At 44.2% G+C, this 18211-nt stretch overlaps 1 protein-coding gene across 1 annotated transcript in view; it reads left to right on the top strand.

Annotated features, from left to right (window-relative positions):
• Positions 1 to 1969: 1969 nt before the first annotated feature.
• Positions 1970 to 18211, top strand: part of gabrg1 (gamma-aminobutyric acid type A receptor subunit gamma1) — a 37889-nt gene continuing 21647 nt past the window's right edge. The window contains 2 exon segments of the mRNA XM_056470454.1: positions 1970 to 2290; positions 12994 to 13154. Coding sequence (XP_056326429.1) covers positions 2220 to 2290; positions 12994 to 13154 — 232 coding nt within the window. The 5' untranslated portion in view covers positions 1970 to 2219.

Here is an 18211-nt window from a genome sequence, read left to right on the forward strand (position 1 = left end):
AAATAATTAATATTTAAATATTGAAATTATGAAGAAAGGTTAGCATATATTTATAGAATTAAACAAAGATTCAAATGTTATTCAAAACCATACCTACAGCTAGAAAAAAATTGAATATATTTAGGACAAGAAATAGAATTAAGTTAGGATAGCCTTTTGAATTTTATTGTATTCCATATCAGGACATTGTGGACACATGGCCTTTGGCATTTCTTAAAATCTGGAAAATAAAACCTCACATGAGCAACATAACGGGGCCTCTCACACCATGTCATCATTTGTTTAACAAAAATAAAGCCAAGATTAAAAAGCCATGGGTTATAAACTTGGGACATCCTATAATTCAGATGACTGTAGATCCACTTTAAGCTGTAATTACTTAATCATTTTCTGTTTGACCGTCTCAATCTCTAAGATCTAAGAGTTTTTTGCACAGCTATTGGCAAAGTATTTCTGTCAAAATGAGGTCTGGACTTTGACTGTGCTATTTTCATTTTCCTATTTAGTTCTGCTATAGATTTGCTGGTGTGCTTGGGATCATTGTCTTGTTGCGTGACCCAATTTCGCCTAAGCTTTAGCTGTTAAATAGACATTGTGTTCACTCAAACCCGAAGGCTTCGCACCAACAAACTGCTATTTTGTGTTTATTTATTTATTTATTTATTTATTTATTTATTTATTTATTTATTTATTGGTAATGCTATGTTGTTGTTCAACTTCCCACCTAAAAGTTGTGATCTATAAAAAACAATCTTGCCAGGAAAATGTGTTCATCTGTAATTGAACTCTAAGCCAGTGTTTCTCAATCATGTTCATGGAGGACCAGGAGCTCTGCTCATTTTACACGTATCTTTAACCAAACACATCTGATTCAAATGATCAGCTCATTAGCAGACTGAAAGGCCTGTAATGGGTGTGACAGACAAAGGAGACATCAAAAACATGCAGTGTTGGTGGTCCTTATCCAGCATATGTTTTACACAGCCGACACCCTACCAGCTGCAACCCAGTACTGGGAAACATCCATACACACTCATTCACGCAAATACACTACCTGTTTAGTTTATTCAATTCACCTATAGCACATGTCTTTGGACTGTGGGAGGAAACCGGAGCACCCTGAGGAAACCCACACGAGCACGGGAAGAACATGGAACAGAACAGAAATGCCAGCTGACCTCGCTGGGACTCGAACCAGCGAACTTCTGTGAGGCGACAGTGCTAATCACTGAGCCACCGTGTCACCCACTGTAAGCTTTTATTCTTAACAAAAAGAATGTTTTTGTGTGTCATTTTGCTAATCTTAGCTGACAAGACTGTCACCAGGGTTTTCTTCTGCTGCTGTAGCTCATCTGCTTCAATGTTTGTCATGTTGTGTGTTCTGAAATGCTCTGAAGAGTTAGCTTTGTCTTGCAATCACCTTAAAACATGGTTGTGTAGGGCTTTTCATCCACAGAACTGCAGCTTGCTATATACTTTCTCTTTTTTAAAGACCTCTGAGTGAAAATTCTAGCTGATCAGCAGTTTCTAAAAAAAAACTGAGACTAGCAATGCCACAATCAAAGTCACTGAAATCACCTTTCGTGCTCATTCTGATGCTCAGTTTGAACTTGTGCTCATCATCTTGACCAGCTCTACATGACTAAATGCATTGAGTTGCGGCAATGTGATTGGCTGATTAGGTGATTTGCATTAATCATTCTCTCTCGCGCTTACTAACACACATAATCAAAATGACGTTAAACCAGGCAAAGTTTATTTTCTTTACGCATTATTAAGTATAGTCACACCAGGATACTGTGCACATTTTGGTGCAACGCCTCTCATTTGTCACTTTGCTAATCCCCAACAACAGCAAAACTAAATAAAGGGGTTCATAAATCACCGCTTGATGCATATTCTCCGAGGAGCAGTCAGCTCTTTTCCTAGAGGCAGTTTCTAATAATTCCCGGAACACAGAGAGCGTCTCGCTCAGCAGAACACGCTGGATGAACGCAGCGGTGCCGCAATCAGCGAAATCCCGCATTCTCCATTCACATCCACGCCGCGTCTGCTGCTGCTGCCTCACATAAACAGAAAGCTATAGCATTTGTCATAGACAGCAGCTGACAGCATACAGCTGCAAGAACCGCATCGCTTGGACCTCACAGAGGTTTGATCGCCTTTTAAGCTCCAATTCAATCTGGAGATCGTTTGGTTTTAAACCGAGCGCGCGCACGATGGTTCATCTGCATCCCCGCCGAAGAAAAGGGGCACTGGTTTGGCTGTTGCCCGGTCTGCTTGGAGTCTGGTAAGTTTACGCTTCAGAGGGGGCAAAAGAAACAAGGGGTGCCATCGAGAAGACTACTAAAATAGCCTTTGACCGACAGCACACACTTAGATAGTGCACGTCTTTGTCTTGAGTAGTCTTTGCGTGAAGTGCTGCAGAACGCATTAGTTTTACGCTTTTTTCTTTTATTTATTTTGGTGTGTGTGAGAGTAGCACATCAAATTCATTCCTTAACATTCCCATCTATAACTGTCAATCACGACACGCAGCTGCCTGAACTCTGAATACATCTGATGGTAGTAATAATACTGATTGCAAGTGACAGTTTTGCTTCGAGCTTTCGCGTTGATGCGTTCTTGTCTTTTTAGCGTGAACGCGCAATGTCAGTCTCCAAACAACCTTGAGTATACTTTAGCCAGCAATCTACAAACAGACTAACCACATTGCTCAAACACTATTGGATTTCGAATCATCATATAGAAAGGCTGAAAGAGTGTTTCACGATTTCACAATTTGTAAATGTTATGCGTAAGTTGTGGTCCACATTAACACTTTACTTGGCTCGCGCTACACTTTGGCTTTCTTCAGCTGATTTTGGCAGCTCATTCAGTGCATATGTAAATGATAAACAGAATAAACCAAGCGTGGATTACATTGCTCTCCTTTTTGATTACATGAGTCATACTGGCTGGTAATAACAAAAGCGTCTCATCTGCTGACAAAATACTTCTATTTAGGCCCTCATTCTTTTCTGTGTATTTGTTATAGTTATTACAGCTGATCCCTGAGGCCCACAAAGGTCAAACAGAGGCTACTGTTGTGTCCAGACAATGTGAAATTCTGCATTTGAGGAAAACATGCTGTCTGTATTTTCCATTGACAGTCTGCTTTTTAACTGCTCAGCTCTCTGCCTACGGGGATCAATAACCTACATTCTGTCCACCCACCTGGGTCTCATCCACAGGGACTCCTCATATTGATTTCTCTGTCCTTCATTATTTGCATATGTATGGGAATGTACCATTCTGAGTTTTCCTTGTTTGTCGACAAACGTCAGCTTTGGTTCTCACATTTAACGGTCTATTTGGCTAATCTTTAATTCAGTATATTTAAACTTGGATTTGAATACATTTTTATCTCTTTTAATAATTCATATACACTTTATTAACACTATAGATGGGTATTTCTGATATTTCTTCTCCACAGAATAACAGTAATAAAATACACATTGAAATTTTGGAACCCACTTTATAATAAGTGTCTTTTGACTATTTTAATATAATTTATTTTGTAATTACACTGTTGACTTTTTCACTACTTTATAATCCTAACCAAAACATGAAACCTTTGCATAGTCACTTTACATTGGGTGTACTTATACAGCTTATACAGTGGGCTGAAATTATTGCATTTAATTAACATTTGTATTTATGCTGTTAACGTTGCCACTAAAATTGTGTTTACTGAACAATATAACTTATTCTAAAAAGATTTTTATCTGTCAGCATATCGCTGTCAGTAAACTGATGCTCCATTCAGTTTAAGACGTACTGACACAAAGGACTAATGATTTCCAGTGTATGCTTTGTTGCCACCAATACAGACAGCCTCTAGCTGTTGCGACATGAGTGACATATAACTGTTCCCCCTCTTCTCATTTGGTTTGAACAGCATAATTCCGGCATTGTGCAAGCCATAATTTGAGTTCTTCTAAGCACGCTTATTATTAGACTTTAGGGAGAAATATAGATTTGAGTGTTGCCTGCATAACAGTGAAAGGGCATGCTGTATTTATTGAAAATGGAGTCCAAGGGAGAGTATTGTACATAAAGAAAAAACAACAGGCTGGAAATTGAGCCCTGCAGTACTCCACAACAAAGACACACAGCAGAAGAAGGAGATCCAAGAAATCTATTGAATTTACTGTCTGTTATATATGAAAAAACACATTTAAAAAACTCATTAAAGACTCCAGGAAGGACTGGAAAATGTTACAGTCAAGTCAAAGGCTGAACTAAGGTCTACTGGGACTAGAGACCTAGAACTGCCAAAACATTTGTCCTAAACCTAAACATTTTAGCAGTAAATGCTTGGATTTTTTCAGAACAACACATAATTATGTACATAATTCAGCTTCAGTAGCAGTGTTTTGCAGTATAAGCTGAACACAGTGAATACCTAAACAATTAATCTTTTTTTTCCTAGGTACAGTATGTAGTAACTAAAGACACCGACATGAAAACTTTTAATTTGTTAGTTTTATGAATTTTAAACAAGGACTGCACTATATTGAAAAAATCTGACATTGCGATATTTTATTTTGCATTGTAAACCCTAATAAACTGAGACTACTCAAATGATTTGAGGAAAGTGTTTCCCTCAGTGAACGTAATGGTGGCACAGTGGGTAGCATGATCAACTCACAGCAAGAAGGTCTCTGGTTCGAGCCTTGGTTGGGTCAGTTGGCATTACTGTGTGGAGTTTGCATGTTCTCCCCTTGTTTGTGTGGGTTTCCTCCAGGTGCTCCGCTTTCCCCCACAAGTCCAAAAACATGTGTAATAGATGAATTGGGTAAGCTAAAATTGTAGTGTATGTGTGTGAATGAGTGTATATGGTGTTTCCCAGTGATGGGTTGCAGCTGGAAGGGCATCCACTGCGTAAACATATGCTGGATAAGTTGGCAGTTCATTCCGTTGTGGTGACCCCAGATTAATAAAGGGACTAAGCCTAAAAGAAAATGAATGAATGAATGAATGATTCCCTCAGTTTGTTTGAGTAAAGGGAAATTGACAACTCAATTATTTTAATTGACCAAATGTGGTATCTTCATTGAATTAACTTTAATTTTTATGTTCAGATAACTTAAAATGGCTAATAGACTAAACTTCCAAATTTTATATTAGCTTTTATATTCTTTACTCCTATGGGTTGTTTATATCAAAGTTGATATTTAGCCACACCATGTTGGTGTTTTGTAACATCTAATTGTTACGAAGTGGGTCGTTAACCCTAACCCTATCCCTAACCCCCAACCTGGAGGACCAGGAAATACACACATACAATACAGACAATTTACAAATTCACCTATAGTGCACTCGAACCAGTGACCTTCTTGCTCTGAGGTGACATCGCTACCCACTGCTCCACCGTGACGGCCCTGCATGTATATCAATTAAGAAAAATTTATAAAAGCATTTAAATATCTACTTACTAATTTAACTTTTCTCTATCGTCAGATGGGTTCAGGTAGTGCCTCTGTCCTGCTGCGCTTCTGCAAAATTCAGCATCACAAGCAAAATGACCGCCTTGTGTCATATAACATATAACAACCAATCCAATCAGTGCGGTTGTCAAGGCAGAATGTTAAGCGCAACCAATCATTTTAAACAGAGACATGTTGAATCATTTAAAGGATGCTGCCTAATGATTAAGTTAAACACACCTGTTTACGTTTTGATGCCAAAACTTGGTATTTTAACTAATGTCATGTTATATTGACATATGACTATGATTTCGTCAGATGACTTGAATAGCTCGATTTGGAATGAAATTCTTAACTTAGACCAGGGGTGTCCAAACTTTTTCTTATGGAGGGCCAAAAACCAAAGTTGACTGAAGGTGGTGGGCTGAAGTTAAATAGACCTAAGTATTACATTAAAGTTGCAATGGTAATTTCTTAATATTTAAGAATAAATTGAAAAAATAATGTTATCGTATTAATAAGTATATTTTTTTTACATTTTATAATGAAATTCTTACAATAAAAACAAACAATCCCCTTTATTACACAATGGTGTTCGAAGCTGAATACATTGAATACACTTGATTTGCTCATCGAGGATCCTTACATTTAAAAAAAAAAATCTAATTCATGCACAACATTTAATTGAAACATTCATTCATTCATTTTCTTTTCACCTTAGTCCCTTTATTAATCAGGGGTCACCACAGTGGAATGAACTGCCAACTTTTCCAGCACATGTCTTTTTTGCAGAAGTGATAAAAATGCAAAGGCCTGATTGTCTAAAATCAAGCTCTGCAGCTAAACTTCCTGTGTGTCATGGATTGGTCAGGCTCTCACGACCCCCACTCACGAAGATCACCATCACCTGACTTCTAATGAGCACACAGCTGCATCACATTCACGAGCACCAGATAAAAGCACAGCACTCCAGTCGCTCATTGTCCGGGCTCGTCTCGACGAAAGCGGACAACTGAGCGACCACTCAGCGTAGTCATCCTCAGCTAAAACAAACGCTTTACTTACCTGTTCTCTTTGTATTCCTCCTAGTCTTCCTGGTCCACCCGAATCGTCCTGTCTTCCAGTCCTTCCAAGTCTGTGTCATCCTCTGTCAGCTGTATCTGGTGTGTGCTGTCCATCCTCGTGTATTCCTGTTACCCAGCCACGGAGGAAAAGACCCCAACATCACTCCTGATCCTCCTGGCTATCCTTCATGTGCTCCTTGTTGTCATTTAATAAACACCCTAACGTTTCCTTACCTCTGTCTCCTGTCCGCTTCATAACAGAAGCCCGGACCCATAACGACGACAACATGAGCACCCCCGATCACTTTCAAGAGCTGGTGGACCAGTTGAAGCGGATTCTACAGCCACCAGCTCCACTTTCCAACGCACCACCAGCACCGAGCACTTCCGCCTCCACAGTTTCTTCTTCGGCCCTTCCTTCCAGTCCCATGGCCCGACCAGCGCCCTACTCAGGCGGAGCGGGGGAGTGCAATGGTTTTCTGTTACAATGTTCCCTCATATTCGAAATGCAACCTTCTCTATATCCCACAGATAAGTCAAAGATCGCCTACATCGTATCACTACTCTCTGGGCCTGCACTTAAATGGGCTGAGACGATCTGGAACCAAGCCGGGCCGGCCATGAATTCCATCACTACCTTCACGGAGTATTTCAAAGAGGTGTTTGGACGTTCTGATGGGGAAGTAGCCGCTGGAGAGCAGCTGTATCATCTAAAGCAAGGTACTCTATCTACACAGGAATATGCTCTCCGGTTTCGCACTCTAGCAGCTGCAAGTGGATGGAATGAGAGATCGTTGTTGACCACGTACCGGCTCGGCTTGGAACCCACTCTCCGAATCCAACTGGCCACATTAGATGATACAATGGGTCTGGAGAGATTCATCCAACATTCTCTCCGATGTTCCGATCGTCTCCGTTCCTATCAACAGGACACCATCACCCCCTCGTCTGCACTCCTCCAATCGCCTGAGTCAACAGCCTCTCCAGAACCAGAACCCATGATAATAGAGTCTGGAAGACTGACATCAGCGGAACGACAGAGGAGGCTGACCCGGGGTCTGTGTCTATACTGCGGTGTCAGTGGACACACCCGTATGGAGTGTCCCCTTCGTCCCATTCGGACTTCAGTGAGTGTATTCAGTACGAATATTGAACAATGTAAACCACTTACTACCACCGTACAAATAACTACTGCCTCTATTTCTCTCCTTGTCACAGCCCTCATCGACTCCGGGTCAGCAGGGAACTTCATCTCCCAATCCCTCTGTCGTCAACTCCACCTCCGTACTGAGGCGTCCTCGCATATATACCAGATACAACCGATAACCCAGTGCACTCGATCTTCGACCCGTATCCATCGACAATGCGAAGACATCCTTCTTCAAGTGGGGTTGTTACATCAAGAGAGGATTCAATTTCTGGTTCTGGAGGGTGCAAATATGGACATCATTCTAGGGCGCCCGTGGCTGGTGAAGCACGATCCCATCATCTCTTGGGGCACAGGAGAGATAAAGAAATGGGGATCTGGATGTACACCTGCCTGTTTTCCAAATCTCCCTCTTCAAGGTCGGAACCCCATTTCTTTGTTTGCAACATCGGTCGAGAGCCCTCCTGAGAAGCAGTCTATCCACATTCCTAAGGAGTACAGCTCCTTTCATGATGTCTTCTGCCCCAAGAGAGCTTCCCAGCTACCGCCGCATCGGCCATGGGACTGCGCGATCGACCTAGTTCCAGATGCCCAGTTGCCAAGAGGTAGGATCTACCCGCTCTCGCTTCCAGAGAATCAGGCAATGGAAGATTACATAAGGGAGGCTCTGAGTCAGGGGTACATACGTCACTCAAAATCACCAGCCGCCTCAAGCTTCTTCTTTGTGGCCAAGAAGGACGGAGGGCTGCGTCCATGCATCGACTACAGGGTCCTAAATAACGGTACAGTAAAATACCGATATCCCCTTCCTCTGGTACCAGCCGCTTTGGAACAGCTCCGAGAAGCTAAAGTCTTCACTAAATTGGACCTCCGCAGCGCGTATAATCTGATAAGAATACGTGAGGGGGACCAATGGAAGACAGCATTCGTGACCCCTACTGGCCACTATGAATATGAGGTCATGCCTTACGGTCTGGTCAACGCCCCCTCCGTATTCCAAAACTTCATTCATGAAGTCCTCCGGGAGTTTCTTCACCACTGTGTAATAGTGTACATAGATGACATCCTCATTTACTCCCGGAGTGAGGCCGAACATCGCCAACACGTTGCGGAGGTCCTACACACATTGAGAGAACATCACCTCTACCTCAAAGCGGAGAAATGCTCATTCCACCAGAAGTCGATTCATCTCTTGGGATACATCATTGACCAAACCGGTATACGTATGGATGGGAAGAAAATTGAGGCTGTTCTATCCTGGTCAGAACCCACTTCCATTAAGGAGCTCCAGAGGTTTCTTGGGTTTGCTAACTTTTATAGACGGTTTATCAAGGACTACAGCAGGATTACATCACCTCTCACTAATCTCCTCAAGGGTAAACCCAAAGGACTGGAGTGGACCAAAGAAGCAGCCGCAGCCTTCCGCCTTCTTAAGAAGGAGTTCACAAGGGCCCCACTCCTGACTCATCCTGACCCAAATCTTCCTTTCGTGGTGGAAGTGGACGCATCCACCACCGGCGTCGGGGCAGTATTATCTCAACATCATGATACACCGCCCCGACTGCATCCCTGTGCCTATTTCTCTCGGAAGTTGAGCCCGGCGGAGCAGAATTACAGCATAGGAGACAGGGAGCTTCTAGCAATCAAGCTAGCCTTGGAGGAGTGGCGTCACTGGTTGGAGGGAGCCAAACATCCGTTCCAGGTGATCACAGACCACAAAAACCTCCAATACATCAAAGAGGCCAAGAGACTATGTCCACGTCAAGCCAGATGGTCACTTTTCTTCTCACGTTTTGATTTCTCCATTTCCTATCGTCCAGGACCCAAGAATCTAAGAGCAGACGCTCTCTCTCGTTTACACGAGCATCACGATCATGAAGAACTCCCAACGAAGATTCTTCCCGAACACATCTCCATTTGTCCGATCACCTGGAACGCTCCTCCAGTCGTTGCCACTCCGGAAGCCCCTGCTCCGCCGGGATGCCCTCCTCATCGGCAGTTCATACCACCTGAACACCGGGTAGATCTGATCCACTCCTTACATACCTCGCTAGGCACTGGACATCCAGGGATCAACAATACTCTCTCGCTAGTATCCCAACGATTCTGGTGGCCAAACATGGCAAGGGATGTGAGGCAATATGTTCAGGGCTGTAAGGACTGTGCCCAATCCAAGAGCCCACGTCATCTACCCGCTGGAAAGCTCCATCCCTTGCCGATTCCGAACCGTCCCTGGTCACACCTAGGAGTGGACTTTATCACTGACCTCCCTTCGTCAGAAGGTAATACCTGTATTCTAGTCATAGTAGATAGATTCTCAAAGTTTGTCAAACTAATCCCTCTGAAAGGTCTTCCCACAGCCTTTGAAACTGCCGACAATATCTTTAATCAAGTCTTCAGGTCATTTGGTATTCCAGAAGATATTGTGTCGGACAGAGGTCCACAGTTCATCTCACGTCTATGGAAAGCCTTCTTCAAGCTCCTAGGTGTGGCCGTCAGCCTCTCTTCTGGATATCATCCCCAAACCAACGGGCAGACAGAGAGGAAGATTCAGGAGGTGGGACGGTTCCTGAGGACCTTCTGCAGTGGTCACCAGAACTCCTGGAGCCAGTATTTGGGCTGGGCAGAATATGCCCAAAATTCACTGCGGCAACCCTCCACCGGACTCACGCCATTCCAGTGCGTCCTGGGCTTCCAACCACCGCTCTTTCCCTGGGATGGCGAACCATCTGATGTCCCCGCAGTGGATCACTGGTTCCGGGAGAGCGAGAGAGTCTGGGACGAGGCTCATCAACATCTGCAGAGGGCAGTCCGTCGAAGCAAGGTAACCGCCGATAGGAGAAGGTCTGAAGAACCCAGATACACACCCGGACAAAAGGTGTGGCTATCCACCCGGGACATACGCATGCGACTGCCCTCTCGCAAGTTAAGTCCCCGATTTGTTGGTCCCTTCACCATCGTGGAACAGGTTAACCCCGTCACCTACAAACTACAATTACCCTCTCACTACCGTATTCACCCTACATTCCACGTATCACTCCTGAAACCCTATCACGATCCTGTTCTTCCCTCCACAGAGCCTGACCACGAAGAGGAACCCCCTCCTCCACTGCTCCTAGAAGAAGGAGCCGTCTACGCAGTGAAGGAGATCTTGCGTTCCCGACGTCGTGGTGGCCAGTTGGAGTACCTGGTGGACTGGGAAGGGTACGGCCCCGAAGAAAGGACATGGGTTCCCAGAGCTGATATTCTCGATCCTAGTCTCATGGTGGAGTTTCATGAGAGCCACCCTGAGTTCCCAGCGCCTAGAGGCAGAGGGAGACCACCACGGCGTCGGAGGTGTCGGCCCTCAGGAGCGGGCCCTGGGGAGGGGGGTACTGTCATGGATTGGTCAGGCTCTCACGACCCCCACTCACGAAGATCACCATCACCTGACTTCTAATGAGCACACAGCTGCATCACATTCACGAGCACCAGATAAAAGCACAGCACTCCAGTCGCTCATTGTCCGGGCTCGTCTCGACGAAAGCGGACAACTGAGCGACCACTCAGCGTAGTCATCCTCAGCTAAAACAAACGCTTTACTTACCTGTTCTCTTTGTATTCCTCCTAGTCTTCCTGGTCCACCCGAATCGTCCTGTCTTCCAGTCCTTCCAAGTCTGTGTCATCCTCTGTCAGCTGTATCTGGTGTGTGCTGTCCATCCTCGTGTATTCCTGTTACCCAGCCACGGAGGAAAAGACCCCAACATCACTCCTGATCCTCCTGGCTATCCTTCATGTGCTCCTTGTTGTCATTTAATAAACACCCTAACGTTTCCTTACCTCTGTCTCCTGTCCGCTTCATAACACTGTGAGCAGAGGACAGTTGAAACTGAACACAGAATATGTGCACTTAAGAAGTCTTATGCTTTTAATGTTGTGCAGAGAATTCATAGAAAAAGAGGACATATGTATGTGTGCGGCCAACTGAAGACTGGAGAATGATTGATAAGTGACGAATTCCACTAATCTCCACCTGTTAATACCAGCTCCATATAAAAGCTGCAGTCAGGAAATGAAAATTCTGGTATCGAATTATTCATTTGTGTTCAATAAATTACTAAGATTTTTGACATTAAAGAAAACCCTCTCCTGACCTTTTTTATTGAACACGCATGGAATTGATAAGATATTCCAACAATAAAATAAGATAAAAGTGAAATAAGTAGTTTGATATTCAGGTACAGTAATACGATACAATGCGATATTATCATGGTATAATATCGGTAAAGATAAATCATGATATCAACGATATATCACAAGAAAACCATCCACAATATATCATGATATTTGTAAATGAAGAGGAAAAAAATGCTTTAAAAAGTTATAAGATGTATTTCTTTTATTAACGACACAAATATTTCTTAAAATTACAACATTGATATACGTTCGATCCGCCATTACGAGAAGCAGCACCTCATGTATATCGCCATTTTGTCCTGCCCTATTGAATAATTAAATGTAATGTAAAATGTAAACACTGTACATTCTTCATTGCTGATCAACAATAATAATCCCAACTCTACATTGCAGATGCTGCGATGTGACTATTGCTAATGCACATATTGTGATATTGATGCTGAAATGATATATTGTGAAGCCCTATTTTTAAACCATACATTGGCTGAAAAAATCTTAGTGGATTTTTGTTAGTGCTGTTTTTATATGGCCAGTAGCTTTGATGCACATCATCTTCATTTCTTCAAAGCAAAAGTCTGAAGTAGTGACATCAGAGGAGACTGAGTCTAGACTCTCCCTGTCCAGGGGAAAGGCGCAAATCTCAGTTAGAAATGTTACTCGATAGGTCTGTTCCTACAGATAATGCTCCAGAGGATAAATTTAGTAGCTCTTACACCACATATCGCAGGACAGCGAGTGAGAGAGAGAGAGTTGTGGGTGATAATTTAAACCCCTCACCTTCAGCTGTTCTCTCCCTCCACTGCCAGAACACATCTTCATTAATCACCGCATTCTTTTATTAGAACCTCCTTCTTGTATCTTCAGCTCTGTGCTCATTTAAAACACTGTCTCCCATACATTTACAGTCACTGATGACTTTTTTTTATCTGTTCTTCCTGTAAAACTCATTAAACAAATTCCCTCTTTTTCCCTCGGTTGTCATATTTGGCTCTTTTAAGCCGTCACTGGCTTTTTGGATTGTAAGCTTCTAATATAACAGGCTTCATTCTATTTTAAGACTAATATTGCTCCATTATTTACCTTACCAGTGTTTGTCTGCTTATATGGCTTCTCTTTGGTTCTGTGTTTATGACAGCATGGCATTTGGCCCAAGCAAAGCAGAGGAGGAAGATTATGAGGACGTCCCTATAAATAAAACATGGGTTTTATCACCAAAGGTCTACGAGAGCGATGTCACCCTTATCCTAAACAAATTACTGCAAGGTTATGACAACAAACTGAGACCGGATATCGGAGGTAACTCATTTTTAGAAAAGGTTGCATGCACACACACACACACACACACAAACACACGAAAATCTGTTTTGAAAAGTCTGCAAAAAAAAAAGGAAAAACAAACTTTTAAAGGTGTTATTAATGTTCCATCATGTTGTTCCAAAACCAAAGGGATAGATCACCCAAAAATAAAAATTCAGTCAACAGTTTGAGTTTCTTTCTTGTGTTGAACACAAAGGATGATATGTTTATGAAAAAACAGCCATTTGATTGTGTAGTATTTTTGTTATATTATGAGTTTTGTTCATTTTTGGAATATAATTTTAATCAAATACTCACAAAAAACTTTAACAGTTTTGTAAAGATTTAGAAATAAAGCTTCTTCTGAAGAAACAAAATCACTTTACATTAACAAATGATGACTTTTATTTGCATTTAAACTAGAGGTACAACAGAAGTTTTAACGTCAAAAATTCTGAAAATGGCATTTTAGGTTTTGGCCTGAAAAAGAAAAAAATGATGAGCTGAAAAAAGATAAATTCTGTTGCGAACAGCTTTAATAAGATGACAAAAAGAGGTGAAAAGCAATGTACTTGGAAACCCATTCATTTCAATGGATTGACCAAAGTGCAAGAGCAGCAGAGCATATTGTCTACTAGCTTGTGTGCATGTCATGGTCAAATTTCAAAATAGCTACATTTTCAGCTCTGTTGATATTCTGCTTATGTGCAGATACCTTTGTAAATTTCTATGCGTGTTCTCCACATTGGACACTGCTCACAGGAAACAAATCACAGACAGGATGGGCTTTATTTAAATGATCTAGACACAAAGTCTAAAACACATGGTTCAAAAGCATTTAGGGTGTGTCCGAATTCGCTTTTGCTATTTTAAGGATGAAAAAATATGCTCTTCGCCCCGCACATGGTCTAACAGGGTTGTGCTTAATTTTCTTAATAAGTTACAGGTGTGTTTTGAGCATACAGTGCATTAAACCAATCACAGTCTCACCTCACATTCCTTTTAAGAGTCAGTTGCATTGCTTCATGGTGCATTTGCTATTTACATGGCAGATTTTATGTGGAAAACCTGAAAGCTTCACTAGTGAGAAAACAGTTACTCAGACCATCTGCAGCGCGAGGATAAAGAATGCACCTCCTCCATTCGGCCTCTTTACTTTCTCTTTCTCTTTACGTTTACTCTTTACTTTACTCCTTTAATTTCTAGGATAAGGAAACCCCACTGAATACAGCCTACATATTTAATTTAATTTGTTAAGCGCAAAGATTTGCTTCAAAACTATTTTTTAATTCAGTTCTAATTTCCAGCAAACGAATAAATGAACAATAATAACGAAGTGTGGTCAAAAAACTGAGTTATATCCAAACACATGCCCTATTCTTATGCCCCATATGGTGAAGTATACATCTCCAAAACCCGACAGGTGGACAAATCTAAATAAAAAAATATATAAATATGCATAAAGTAAATAATGCTGCTAATAATAATAACATTATACAAATGCAAATGATCATGAATAAACTGAAAAAAGCAACCCGAGGTGAAGAAGGCATGGAGGTAGTGGTTTTTATATTTACAGAAAACAATAATTTTTGTAACATTTTAAACCTTTCATTTATTTTTATATGTAAAGAAATTTGTGTATTGCTGTACATCCTGTGTATATTAAGTAATGTGTAAGCATTTGGACCAGCATAGGCATATAACTACCGCACTTTGCGCAGATCTGAGGGTTCCAGTTGGAGTAAATCCGCCGGCCCGGGCTCGCGGACCTCCCGCTCCTCCAAGCGCTCTATCCAGCAGAGCAAGCAGAGGAATCGATCTGTCTAACCAGATGGTAGCCCTCTCGCTCAATGACACCGGGGACCAGACATCCACTGCTGCATCAGAGGGTGGGCTTTCATTGTCTTATGAGGTGTCCGGACCCTTTCGCCCCCTCCGGGGTAGTGAGCGCTGTGTCGGATCCCGAAGCAGACATTTTAGCCGTGCTTTCCCGGGCTGCTTCGACCGTAGGTTTGAAGATGGTTTATCCCCCAGCCCCGCGGCTGGACCGACTAGATGGGTGTTACATGGAGGATACCAAGAAGGCCAAACCTTCTAAGCCTCCCATCCCCTTCTTCCTGGAGGTGCACAGAAGGCTCACGCAGTCTTGGAGGGCACCTTTTTTTGCCCGATCTGCGTGCACCTCCTCCCTCACCACCCTTCAGACCACTAAGTCCGCTGTGTGTCCGCTGGGAAGGACGATGGCCACATAAGTGGTCCAGTAGTGCCACCTCTGGCTAAACCTGGCAGATATGCGCGAAGTTCACAAAGTTCGCTTTCTTGACTCGCCCATATCCCAGACTGGCCTGTTCGGCGACACCGTCGGAAAATTCACCCAGGAATACAGGAGGTTGAAAGAGCAGTCCGATGCAATGGACAATGTCATCTATTGGCGGGAACGTAAGACCGCTCTCCACCTACGAGAGCTACAGAAGTGGCAGCGTCGAGCACCTCATAAGCAGGAAGCCCCTCCCGCCCAGGGCGCTGTTAAGTCCGGTAAACGGACCGCAAAGCAACCCTGAGATGGGCCATCTGGAGAAGAGGGAACTTTCTCTTTCCCCAGTGGAGAGCTAGGCCCCACAACCAACGGCATTTTTCAATGCCACCAAAACATCAATGAACGAGCATTTCCACCTTCCCTGAATGTGACAGCCCGAATCACTGCCAGTCTGGGATGTGGTGCCTTCCTGCTCGCATGATCGGTGCACTTCTCCAGTGGCTCGCAAGGTGTGGGAGGACGGTCTCCTTTCTCTTACACTTCCAGCCCCTACTCTGGAGCCTGGGTACGAGGTGAGAGTGAATCTCTTCAGCTCTTCCATGGAACCCCAGCGCTTCCTAGATCAGCACTCCCACTCCGTGCTACCCCAATGCTGGTACGTCAGTGATTGTAGCGATAAAGCCATTAGCAAGAGCTCTGCCTGCCTGGTTAGTGCAGGCCAGCCCTTCGCGGTGGCTCATACACATGGTCAGACTCGGCTATGCGATTCATTTCGCGAAACGGCCTCCCAAGTTCACCGGTGTGTATTTCACCAAGGTCAGCCCTCTGTCTGCCCCTGTCTTGCGAGAGGAGATTGTTGCCCTCCTGGCGAAGGATGCAATCGAGCCGGTCCCTCCAGTTGAGATGGAAGGCTGGTTTTACAGCCCATACTTCATCGTACCCAAAAAGAGCAGTGAGTTTCATCCTCAGGATTGATTTGCAGCAATAGACCTGAAGGACGCGTATTTTCATTTCTCCATTCTTCCACGGCGCCGTCAGTTTCTGCGGTTTGTGTTCTGACTGATTTTAGCTCACTCGCGGGAGCAATTGATTATGCACAGGGACAAGGTGCTCCAGCACCCCCGACCTATTGGGGTTTCAGGGCAACCGAGAAAAGAGCCAACTGGCCTTTGTGCAGAGGATCCATTTCTTGGGTTGGAGCTGGACTTGATCACCGTGACAGCACGCCTAGCTAATGCTGAACTGTCTGAGAGAGTTCGACAGGAAAATTTTTGTCCCCCTGAAATCTTTTCAGAGGCTCCTGGGGCATATGACATCCGCAGCCGCCGTCATGCCGCTCGGATTACTCCATATGAGACCACTTCAGCACTGGCTTCACAATAGAGTGCCCAGACGTGTATGGCGCGTGGGGACACACACCAAGTGATTGTCACTGCGCTGTGTCGCCATGCCCTCAGCCCTTGAAATGTCCCTGTGTTTCTACAGGCTGGAGTGCCTCTAGGACATCCAGACATATTGATGTTTCGACAGACTTAGGTAACCTACCGATGGCAGTGGTTAATACCATCACTCAGGCTAGAGCTTCCTCTACGAGACACGGCTATGCCCTGAAGTGGAGTCTATTCACTGAGTGGTACGCTTCTCGCCAAGAAGACCCCCGAACTTGCCAGATCAGCATTGTGCTTTCTTTTCTTTAGGATTGGCTAGAGCGCAGGTTGTCGCCCTCCACACTGAAGGTTATGACGTGGTGTCTGGCAGCACAGTGGGAAGGCATGACCTTATCGTCGAGTTCCCCAGAGGCTCTAGGCGATTAAATCCACCCCAACCCCCTCTCATGCCCTCTTGGGATCTCGCCCTTGTTCTCACGAGCTTGCATGGAGATCTATTCGAACCACTCGACTAAGTATCTTTAAGATTTCTGTCCCTGAAGATAGCTCTGCTGGACGCGTTGGCATCGATTAAGAGGGTCGGGGAACTGGAGGCATTTTCGGTCAGTGACTCGTGCCTGGAATTCGAGCCGGTCTACTCTCACATTGTCCTGAGACCCCGGCCTGGATATGTGCCCAAGGTTCCTACCACACTGTTTAAGGACCAGGTAGTGAGCCTGCAAGTGCTGCCCACGGAGGAGGCAGACCCAGCCCTTTCATTACTGTGTCCTATTAGCGCTTTGCGAATTTATGTGGACCGCACTCTTCGTCTGTTATGATGGTCGGCAGAAGAGAAGTGCTGTATCAAAACAGAGGTTGGCCCACTGAAAAATGGATGCCATCTCCCTCGCTTACCAAAGCCAGGGTGAGCAGTGTCCCCCAGGAGGTAAAGCGCACTCCACTTGGAGCATCGCATTCTCTTGGGCATGTGCACACAGCACCTCTCTTACAGACATCTGTAGTGCTGCGGGCTGTGCGACACCGAACACATTTGCAAGGTTTTATAATCTGCGAGTGAAGCCAGTTTCCTCAAGGGTGTTAGGAAGCCCTTGGTGATTGAGGAAACATTCAGTGAAGGTGTTGTAACACGCTTGCTGTGCCTTTCTCTCTAACACAGAGAGTGCTTTCTCGCTCTGTCAGTTGAGTTCCTCGCTTGGCGAACCCTGCAGAGATTCCTCAACGGAGGAGTCAGGTGTTGGCCCGTTACGTTGTTGTCATGCTTGCCAACACGTTGGCCCGTTACGTTGTTGGTCAGTCCGCGTTCTGGATATAGGTGCCCGATATGTGCGATCCCCGCTGGCGATCCCATATGCTTACTCAGCCACGATGCAGTCCCCCTCCCAGGTGGACCCGTGTCTTCCCTCCCCGCT

This window comes from Danio aesculapii, chromosome 13, assembly GCF_903798145.1.
Source record: "Danio aesculapii chromosome 13, fDanAes4.1, whole genome shotgun sequence".
Taxonomy (NCBI): domain Eukaryota; kingdom Metazoa; phylum Chordata; class Actinopteri; order Cypriniformes; family Danionidae; genus Danio; species Danio aesculapii.